General features: G+C 37.6%; 1 protein-coding gene across 1 annotated transcript; it reads right to left on the bottom strand.

Moving 5' to 3' along the window:
• Nucleotides 1–137: 137 nt before the first annotated feature.
• Nucleotides 138–10,265, bottom strand: LOC106164141 (uncharacterized). Its single transcript, XM_013541943.3, has 19 exons — nucleotides 9,869–10,265; nucleotides 9,364–9,466; nucleotides 8,432–8,462; nucleotides 7,796–7,912; nucleotides 7,306–7,441; nucleotides 6,845–6,976; nucleotides 6,392–6,533; nucleotides 6,193–6,232; nucleotides 5,861–5,919; nucleotides 5,277–5,461; nucleotides 4,858–5,109; nucleotides 4,344–4,405; nucleotides 4,161–4,199; nucleotides 3,846–3,957; nucleotides 3,470–3,622; nucleotides 3,255–3,308; nucleotides 2,489–2,600; nucleotides 1,872–1,961; nucleotides 138–1,475 (listed from the first exon to the last, which is right to left on the bottom strand). The coding sequence occupies exons 1-19, from the start codon at nucleotides 9,902–9,904 to the stop codon at nucleotides 910–912; spliced, it is 2,421 nt and encodes an 806-aa protein (XP_013397397.2). The 5' UTR covers nucleotides 9,905–10,265; the 3' UTR covers nucleotides 138–909.
• Nucleotides 10,266–11,195: the final 930 nt, after the last annotated feature.

Below are 11,195 nucleotides of genomic sequence, written 5' to 3'. Positions count from 1 at the left end.
TTTTGTTGCCTATCTTTTATGAGTAAAAAGACTATGGAATGTGTCAGGTAAATGTGCCGACAAATATAATTATGCATTTTTGCTAGTTTTTCCTCCGATTATGGTATCAAGGTTTAAAAAACACAACTCTTAAAATATGCAGTACTTATATTTTCCCAGCACCCTGTACAACTGCTGGAAAACGTTTATTCTCCCCACGTGTTCCTCTTGTTTATCTGATTACAGCTTATTGGATTGCTGACATTTGTAGCGTGGATATGTTTTAACACGCCGGATTTATCTATCTTTTTCTGCGCCGAGTTAAGCGTTAAGATGATGAAATTTACTCGGTGCCTTGAGTCCCTTGACGCCAAAGGTCAATTATTTTAATAACTGCCTTTGCGTTAATTTCCTCGGTTCTGAGAGGTGAAATCGCAGGCAACTCCTTGCTGAAAATAATAATACCCAGAATTTCAAAGCACAAGACTTCTAACAAACTGTGAAGCTAGCAATACCTACTGTTTTTTTTTTCTTTTCAGACGCAAATCTGAGTTACACTGTGGCACTATAACCCAGAAAATGTCCTTTTGTTCTACATTTCTCAGTCTAAGGATTTTACTCTTGCCACCATATTTTTATTAGGGAACGACCGTAAGGTGACAGCACACTAACAGATTGTCCTGTTTTGGTATGGTCAGGTCCAGATTCAAGGTTTCTTATTTTCTCCCGTGATTTTTTTTTTTTTTACGATTAGTATTTATGTTTATCTACAGGTCTACTTGGTATTAAATTAAAGCTTCTAATATCGACATTTTATGAAGTTTTAAAGTACAAAAAGAATTTATAAAAAAAACACATAGTACCAAAAGGGAATCATTAATCATTCATCGTGTTTCTTTTGATTAATTTTTTCTTTCAATTCATTACAGTTCACGTGCTGTAATATATCTGGTTAACATCCAGCCATTGTGCCGTGTAAGCTCTGTACGGGGGATCTTGTAAAACCATACCACCGGAATCCCTCTTCCCTTTCCTCTGATACTTGCCACCTTTTTTGTCCAAATTTCGCAATTCTTTACCATTCACCTCACGACGCCATCGTGGATCAGAATACAACTGCATCGTAGAGCCGTATGCGTTGTTGCCAAGGGAGTCATACGTTGCTAGGCGTCCTGCACGTGGAAGGTCGCCATGGGAACTGTAATGTGCTCCCTTGCTTAGGCGATGGTGGTGTGGCGAATGCATGACAGCATATGCATCTTCCCCCACGTAGAGTGGGTTTTTCTTTGTGTAAATCCTGTGATCTCTTGGTTGTGTGCGTGAAAAGGGTGGGTTTTGGCTCCAAATTGCAGACGATGGCTGAATGAGCTCGCCCACCTGTGGATCGTCACGAACGAATCGGCGAGGAACGTCGTAAATGTAATCTTCCGGGACGTCGTTGAATTCTACGCCACTATCCGCGGATATGTTTCCTAGAGATTCGACTCTTCGCTTGTCTGAAAAATCAATTCGAATGTCAATGTTAAATTACTGGACCTAACAGATTGGAGATGTGAACACGATATTCCCTCAGATGTGCACATCTCTCCGTAAGCCTCGCAAACTCAACATCTAGTATTAAATAATTGGATATGCAGAAACATATTGGGCTTTAAGACAGAAAGATTTTTATTGACGTTTTCAACACCTCTCACTTATTCCAACCATCACATTAGTCAGCCTAAATACCCCAAAATGAATCACAGCATTCGTGTGAAAGTAAATTTAAAACATCAAATGTTTTATGAAATATCATGTCTCTCTAAAAGGCATATCTATCCAGGGAATTATATAGTAGTCTACGATATAATTCCTTGGTCTATCTAATCATCATTACCAGTCGAAATATTTACCTTCCTTCTCTGACTCATGGCCACCAGAGTACCTCTTAGGATAGAAAGGAAGGCCCAGCGCCCTGCTTGCTGCTGATTTGATATGGACTTCTAATGGGAGAAAACAATAAACATGGAAATTTGTTATTAAAATGGGGAGTCGGTTGATTCCGCCTCTCTCGAGACTGATAGAGTCATGGTTTGATTGTTTGCCATTTTGCCGGCATATCAAAAGATGGGCGTGCGTAAGAGTGATCGTGAGTATGGATGTAATGTTATATCAGAGGTATATTACTTTTCTTTGGACTTTTTATTCGTTCGCGTAAGAAGGTTAGATGAAGAGGAGAGAACAGGTCTCATAATTCAGGATTTTAGTTATGACTCTGTTACAAAGACTTAGGCCTATAGAAAGTTATATCGTAATACTGACATTAAAAATAGCTTTGGTCAACGCTATTTCTATTTGCTGTTAAAAATACCGAGTTTAAACAGACAATATCCCTACTAGTTAACCCCAACAGACTTATCTTTGCATCTCGTTCTCGTCACAACAACAACAAAATGCAACGTTTATAAGTAGGGACAGTTAACAAAACCAATACGAGACAAACACGCGGAAAATAGTACAATTATCAAACCTCTGCGTGGCCCAAACAGCATCATCTGTGCATCTCGTGGCTGTAGAAACCACACAAAATGTCTCTCTTCTGGTAAGATCTTGATTTCCTGGTCGTAGGTGCAGTTAATGACCTGTGAAGAAAAACTTTTCAGTGAAAACAGTATGCGAAAAATGTATTGTTTACAAAGATCCATCAGTTTGGTAGATAATAAAGAACAAAAGCTATTTTGTCCAAACTAAGGAAAAAAAAACTATCACTCGCGCCAAACACGTTGCGAGTGATGAATATGGACGATGACATGTAGAAATGTTTCGTGTGAGTGATAATTTTTTTTGTGACACCAGCTTGAGATATCTAAAATGAATATCTTATATATGGGACAGAAATTCACTGTATTGTGTTGTGTACTGGTATGGTGTGTCGTATTTTGTCCTGTCGTGTTGTATTGTGTTAGTTGTGCCATACGTAAGTGTGTTTTATTCTGACGTGTTGTATTGTGATAATGGTGCTACACTTGAGTGTATGAACCCGTTAATGAACCTGTTTTAAGGTGTGGTTTTACACTATGCAGAGGACTGCTGCACTGTCTAGTTATACAATGCTGTCTTTTGCCTGGCTTGATAAAACTTTCGTATTCTGCCATGAGGGGTTAAAATGAAAATGCTTGTCGAGCTGTAACGATTGTGTCTGACACTATACATCGAATTCTTTTAAAATCGGCGTGCTGCAACAATACTTGCTTGATAAATGTTTGTTTTAATATCAGACACATGTTTTTACATACCCTGCATAGTTTAGACGCTTTAGCAAATACTTTTTCGGCTTTCCTTAAGACATCCTGAAATATAAAATAAAAATTAAGTAATTTGTTAACCACTTACTTGTTGTCAAAATTTGAGCAGCTTATTTTTCATTTACGTTGTGTGTGTGTGTGTGTGTGTGTGTGTGTGTGTGTGAGAGAGAGAGAGAGAGAGAGAGATGGGCACCGTTAATGGTTACCTTCAGCTCCTCCTTGGTGACGCACATATTTCGTGTAATACCATCAGACTTAACCTCCATTCCCGTCATTTTGTATTCAATATCGAATAGGCTCTGCATACTATAAGTGTGCAATCTGTGCTTGCAGGTCCCCGACTTCACATCCAGATGGTACTGCGATATAACATCATGACAATAAGTATAGGACAAAACACTGAATTATATTCCAATATGAACCCCGCCACCTTTTCAAAACCTATTGTCGAATATGCCGCCAGTGTCGTCTCTATATATGTTTTTGCTACCCGCTTATAACGAATTTATTTGATCCAATTTTCATTATTTCACGCGGTATTTGACCTTGACCTATATAATATGGCCTTGACCTTGAACTCACCAGTGGTAGGAGTTTCCATCCATGTCTGGCCACTTGGTTAACGGCCTCCAGCACGAACTTCACTGTGTAGTCTTCGAAAAAATAGGGTAGGTTTAGTCTGGCAAATCCAGGCCTGCAAAAGTAGCAAATCAAAATGATTCCTTATATTTCGCTGGATCAGTAAAACACTTACAGCTTACTGATGTGTTGTAAGGAAAGTTCGAGATTTAATATAATATTAAGTTATTCTTGAGGATCATTATAAGCAAGAAGTTAACTTCAATACATTTTAAATATAAAAATAGGTCACAACTAATAGACGTTTTCAGTTCTTACTTCATTATTTCTTGTGGTTCTGTTATTTCGCCATTTTTGCTGGAAAAGAGGAGGAAAATTGATAATCAAACTCCCTGCATCATAACTGAATACGAATGAACGCATCTAAGCACAAAAAAAGTAAACGTTATCATTTATAAAGCTATTTCATTACGTAAAGCGAAAACAGAAAAATATACTAACCCTCTCTCCGCAAAAAATACAGCAAACCGTTGTGCCATTTCTTCATCCATTTCTAGAAGATCCTTTGAAAAAGGTTACAATAAGGTTAGTATGTATGAAGTCTATACAATGGTTCATTTAGTATCTATCGAGGCAAAGAAAACAAGCAAATTGAAACACCGAGCGAAGTTGGCAGGTTTGATGCGCCTAGGTAAAGCTATACACTGTTATGTCCGATGGTTAGGATGTCGAATAATATCTTGTCATTATCTCATGCTATTTGACTTGACGCGTTGACGTTTTCACTTAAAACTTTTTTGTCACATATCTAGTACATTATCTAAGTACTACGCGAACTCCGACACACATTTCCTATGTTCAACTTTTACAGACTGTTCCTGATATTGAAAAAAAAAAAAAAAAATCGGCGCATCGGGCTAACATTGACACAAAAAGGAACACAATGAATCAAAGACAACACCTATACAAAATTAAACTAAAAATGCATTTTTTCATAAGCCCTACGGTACTATACCTGCGCATAGGGTCCAGCGCATGCGCATCCCCCTCTTGTCTGAATCCCATACAAGTCATTCAGAAGCATGGAGACGAAGTTGTGATGAAGAAACTTTCCGCTCTCTGGATTCAAAACCAGGAATGAGAGGATTGGAACGCGCGGTACGCTCTTGTTTCCAAGGAGCAAAATGTTCGGGTTTTTGCTCCATACTCTGTATGCCATTTTACAGAGTTCAGCCTCTTTTCGTTCAATGAGGTCAGCGCCGATAGCCTGAAGAAATGGAGCAGAATAAATCTCAAATTGGATAACAAATGTATAGTTTTAAAAAAGTCTTACTGGTGGCTTGATTTATGTGGATGTAGGCTACATGTATAAAGTTATCAGAATATTCATCCAAGGCACATAAAGGTGGAGGATAGCTGAATTAGTTCACTTACATTTTTCAGCTGAAAGACCATCCCACATCTGATGGATTCCACGATGGCCGGCGTCCCGCCTTCTTCCCTTTCCTCGATGTCGTTGAGATATGTGTGCGTCTCTCGCGTCACGTATGACACCGTGCCCCCGCCACAGTTGTGAGGGACGCGATTTGTAAACAGCCATTTCTTGGCGATCAGCAGACCTGTAACAGAAATATTGTGACTTTCTTTCAAATTTTGAAAATCGTCGAAAATTGCCGAAGTGTGCATTATATTTACAATTTTTTTTGTTTGTTTTTATGGTGCTTTGGTTAGGCTGGAAATATGAATATATAAATTGAATAAGCAAAGTGTATATACATCGATTCAGAAGGTATAGTTTCAATGTCTCTTTTAATGTCGGCCTTCCTATGAAATTTAAAAAAGCAAACTATCAGGAAAACCCGCTACTTCAATTAGGTTTCAAAATAACATTGTGATGACTAATAGTTCAATCGAAGTTTGATAAAACAAACAGTTATAGGTGCAACACCATAAGATGGTCTTAAATTCGAATTTTAAAAAAATCAACACAGGATAAATAAAACATATGCTGTTCTTACCCGGTGTCCCAACGCCACCTATGAATTTGTGTGGGGAGCAAAACACGGCGTCCTTGTAACTGCAAAATAAAAAATGTAACTATTTAAACCACGGTGCAAGTTAAACTACAGCTAAGAGCTACGGGATCATCATCGTCTCCCAGACTAAGAAGTATTTCGCAACAATGATTCACTTATATCTTAAGGGCATATGTGGGATATCCAGATGTAACGCTCTATAATATACACATTTCATTCATACATTTTTCCTATATAAAGGTTAATAATTGTATGTATGTAACTATTAATAATAGAGATTTATACAGACTCTGCAATGAATAAATTGGTCTTACCCTGTTGAGGTGGGGTTCATGTCTATCTTCAGGTATGGAGCTAAAATAGGAGAGATACAAGAATGAACTTCTTTTTTTATTTTCCATTGTTTTTTTTTTTCTTTGTATGATTCTGTTTTTATATATTTTGTGTCTAGAAGGATGAACAAACGAATACAGGGAGAGAGAGGGAGAGAGAGAGAGAGAGGAGAGAACGTACCTCCTGCGGCGTAATCCCAGAACGACAAGGCGCCGTACTCGTGTAACTTCTCTGCCACGGCCACAGTGTCGGTCAAAATTCCTGTCACATTGCTGGATGCAGAGAAAGCCCCTATAATTGTGTATTGCTTGGCTTTGTATTCCTGGAAAAAAATACTATAGATTAAAAAGACAGGGAAAGAAAACACTTTCTTATAATACATTAAAAAACAAAAATAAAGGAAATAATAATGAATGATATTGGGCGATTAAAAATATAAGCAGTATGATAAAATAATGTATGAATTATTGGTATGCACTTTTATCATTCAATTCGATTCTTTACACGCGTTTCCTCCTATGTCCTGCAGATCGTAGCTGTGAACTTCATTTTAGAATATAAAGCCTTGAAAGGAATTATTTCTACACTCAACGAGTTTCTAATCGGTATATATCGGCTTCAGTGTCCACACACCTTCAGTAACTTTGTCAGGTAATCCACATCAAACAGGCCGTCTTTGTCTTCCCTTATTCTTTCTACCTTCAACCCGTTCTCCTTCCAAGGTAATATGTTGGAATGATGCTCGTACGGGCCAACGAAAACCACCTAAAAAGGGAGGAAAATCGGCATTACTTGCGTATTAAATGTTCGGAATATATCCTTTATACTGGCAACACTGTACAATCAGACCAATAATAGCCTGAACTCTAACGGGAGGGGAACACTGATAATATGGCGGTGAGTTCTCAGCCATTTCTGAAACTCCAGGTGAGGTGATCGTATTCATTCAAATAATAACATATACAAGTTTTAAGGATAATATAAATTGATCTAATAGAAAATAAAAGAACACGCATGTATGATGTGTAATATACATAAAGCCAAGTGGGAAAACGCCAACAGAGAAAAGAAATATATTATCAGAAATGTCATACCGTATTAGTCTCATCGTAGAGGTCCGTTTGTAGTCCTAACACATTGAGAAGTTTATGCACTGCACCCGTCGTGCCACTTCCGACAAATATCACCACGTCATCCTGGGAGGCGTTGACACATTTCTTTATGATGTCCCTTCAGGGAAAAATATGCAAAATAACCTTAAACTATTCGAAGTTCGTGTTAATTCAGGGTAGCGACATCGGTAGCTAGACGCAGGGCAGCTAGATTCGATATATGAAATATCAGGTACGTCTTAGTACAAATGAAACGTGAGACTTAGCGTATAGAAAACAGACAAAATAAACCATATCTTCTATATGAATGCTTTGAAAAAAGTGTTTTCTGTGTTTATCACGCGTGTATGTATGTATGCGTGTGAGTGTGTCTTTTTATGCACGAACGTGTGTGACTGCGCGTGCTTACGCACTTCATTGTGTTTCCGTGCAAGAATATTAATTCACACACGAGCGCGACGCATCAACTTACCGTGCGCTATTTCTAAACTTGGTAGTTTGCAAGGAGACGATAGAGGTAGTGGTGTGTGTGTTCCCGTAGGTCGGATAGACATAGTCTGTGATGTAATCTTCGATAAACTGTAGCGGCCTGTAGAAAATAGCGATTATTACCCTGATTACTCTGAACATGAGTTAAATTTTGTGCGCATTTCTGAAAGTGAGATCTATAAGAAGACAAAAGAAATAATATTGGGTTACTTGTGACTCCTCAAAAAATAATAATAAGAATAATACAGTATGTTAGAATTGATCATAATATTGTGTAAAATGGTAAACATTGCTACACAAATGCTTTACGACAGCTTATTCCGTATCCTAAAGAACAGGTTTTTAAAAAAATTAAACATATGCTGTATAATATTGAGTTAAAATATGCAAGTAGTCTACTGGTACCAGTGCCTTTATGCCGTTGAACCCAAAAATCCAACTGATAATATATCCGTAGAAGAGAGTATCATACCTTACACATCAAAACATACCCTTACCGCCATGATATACGGCGAAAAAAGGTAACAAATAAATAAACAATACATGCATTTCTTATGCCGTGCGTAAAGACAGTTTACCCATCCCGTAATCATATTGAGAAAGATTACCCCATACTCACCGACCCGACGCTGTATAATCACAGTAGGTGACTAAAAGCAGAAAAAATATAAATCAGTGGGTGCCACATGTATTTGTCATTTTCTTTTCATTTATTTATATCTTTGTGAAGTAATATCACTATAATATGGAAAATTGGTAGATCAACGTGCTTTAAGGAAGGACACATCCGACGTAGAAATAGCTATCAAGGCCTACAACAGTCACTTATACAGTAAATTGAAGTTTTCGGGCTTCATTAAAGATGTGTGATTTTCGCTATCACTTCCTTTAGAAAATTTCATTATTTTTTCTTTACTCCTGAAAAACGAAAATTGTACAGAAATTACAGATGCCTCTGTCACAAGTTTAGGTTGGGTAGAATGTACAGGTATTCCGAGAGTGTTAACTGCCGGTTTATGAAAAGGAAGACCATAAGGCAATTCTATTTGTGACGTCATTGATAGAAATCACGTGAAGCCGAGTAATTATGAGTCTGACGTAAGTATTCAACGGGAGCTGCTTTGGAGATACTTTTGGTGATATTTCCCGTTATATTTTATCCTTTCATCTTCAACGCGTCGGACGGAAATTATCTACATACTAAATTTGGTCCCACTCCCATTTCGCTCCGTTTGTGAACACCAAAAGCGCGGGTTCTCAGTTTTAATAAAATTTTAACTTAAAATGAATAACTGAAAAACCACGCATTTATCATTGTGAATGGTATTTGAACAACATATTCCAAAATCTTGATGCAGGTCTCGCACAGCTTGTCGTGAAAGCATTTGACATCGATAATCGAATTTTCGAGTGTCCAGAAAATTATATCAATGAATCTCATAAATGATGCGGACGAAAATGGAAGAACTTGTGTGTGTGGCTTTTCCTATATAAGCAGAGAGTGTCAATTACTATTATATGAAGGGGGATATATCAATCTATTATGCTTACCTGGTCGAGATCCAAATGGACCGTCAAAAGCTACCTCGCTGCCGATGACGTTTTCCCGTACGTAATTCAATAGAGCCTCTCCTTTCTTGTCAGAATGGCCAGCCTGGAATAATTGTTAAGATTTAAATGTATAAATATATGAATAAACAAAAGAACATACATTGTGATAATTATAGCTGTATGTTTTGATACATATACACAGTATTTTAATATCAACTGATACAGCTAAGATACGAATGTTCAAATACTTGTTATAAAATAGATTTTTCTTTGAAATTATATTGGCTACCTCCTCCTGTGCTAGCTTTCAATCATTTATTATATTGGCATGATTTACATATGTTTACAAATATATACATATGAAAGGGAAAAAATTAAAAATTGTTATTGTGCAAATTTTCAATACAATTAATTTACATCACTACCAGTCTTATAACATGACATGGTTATTTTAATTATTTAAAATTCTCATCAGTTAATAAGAGTATAACAATGGTAAACTTGCCTTTCCGGGCATCGTACTCAGGCCGACCTGCCCCATACTGACGTCCAATTTTCCTGGCTAACCCTTTTTCCTCTAAAGTCACAGAATGTGTATTTCCAATAGGACTCTCTACGGGATGAAGCTATATGCCAATTTGAGGCTTTCTGGCAAAAAATGTTCCCCGAAATTTGGTTCCACAAATAATATACGTTCCCGGACACATATAAGTGCCAAATTTGACGGAAACACCGTACTTCTGCAAGAGCAATCGTTGCATATTCAACCAGGCGATAGTGAAGGGACGCGTGACGCAAGGACTAGCGGAGGAGGGGGTCTTAATTGCCCCAGACTTCCTCTTCAAGTTCCACATTTAACCTTATCTTTAATAAAATCGGGTGCAACGAATCTTGCAGAGATCCAAGGTGTTTTCGGACATCATTATAAATTGGGCTATTATCTCGATTTCTGTCTACGAAACCGTGTAGTGATGATTTAATTACAGGGCCAAGCTCAGGTGAAATGCCACCCCGTCAGTTTAAAGGGAAAAGATTTCCGACATGATGTTTGTCTTTATGGTGCTCACTGAAATGTTGTGCTCATTGCACATAAATGATATTTGTATTAAAATATTCAAAAGTAACTGAAAATGACAGTGTCATGTTGATTATGTATATGTATTATGGTTGAGACTGGGAGTGATCATTTGAGCTTAACTTATGTAATAATTCACATTTCGACGGTAAAGGAAAGCGCAAAGTTAACAGATAAAACCCCCAAGAAAGAGAAAAAAGTCATTGCTCGTCATTTTTGTCAACAAAGAGGACAGTTTACACTTGTAAATGGTTACAATCATTGACTTGTCACCTTGGGTAGTGTATCATCATGTTAGATACAGGTGCCAGTGTCACGCGTCATGGATTTACGGCTGCCAGTCCATGCACAAACCAAGTGTTTCATTCCTTGAAACTCACACCTGACCAACGGTAGGCCAGGCCACCCTCTTGTGGGTCAAATGTTTTCGGACATCATTATAACCGAGGCTATTATCTCGATTTCTGTGCACGAAACCGTGAAGTGATGATTTAATCACAAGGCCAAGCTCAGGTGAAATGCCACCCCATCAGTTTAAAGGGAAATTGTCCTGAAAAGATTTCCGACATGATGTTTGTCCTTATGATGCTCACTGAAATGTTGTACTTACATGTATTGCACATACTGTAAGTGGTGTGCCCAAGTTTAGTTTTGCATGAAAATATTCAAAACTAACTGAAAATGACAGAGTCATGTTTATTAAAGATATGAATTATGGCTGAGACTCGGAATGATCACTTGAGCTTAATTTCAGTAA

The sequence above is a fragment of the Lingula anatina genome, chromosome 7 (assembly GCF_051362555.1).
Source record: "Lingula anatina isolate TDL-2025a chromosome 7, LinAna3.0, whole genome shotgun sequence".
In the NCBI taxonomy this organism is placed as follows: domain Eukaryota; kingdom Metazoa; phylum Brachiopoda; class Lingulata; order Lingulida; family Lingulidae; genus Lingula; species Lingula anatina.
Note: the sequence above shows the minus strand (reverse complement) of the source record. Positions and strands in the feature narration are given on the sequence as shown.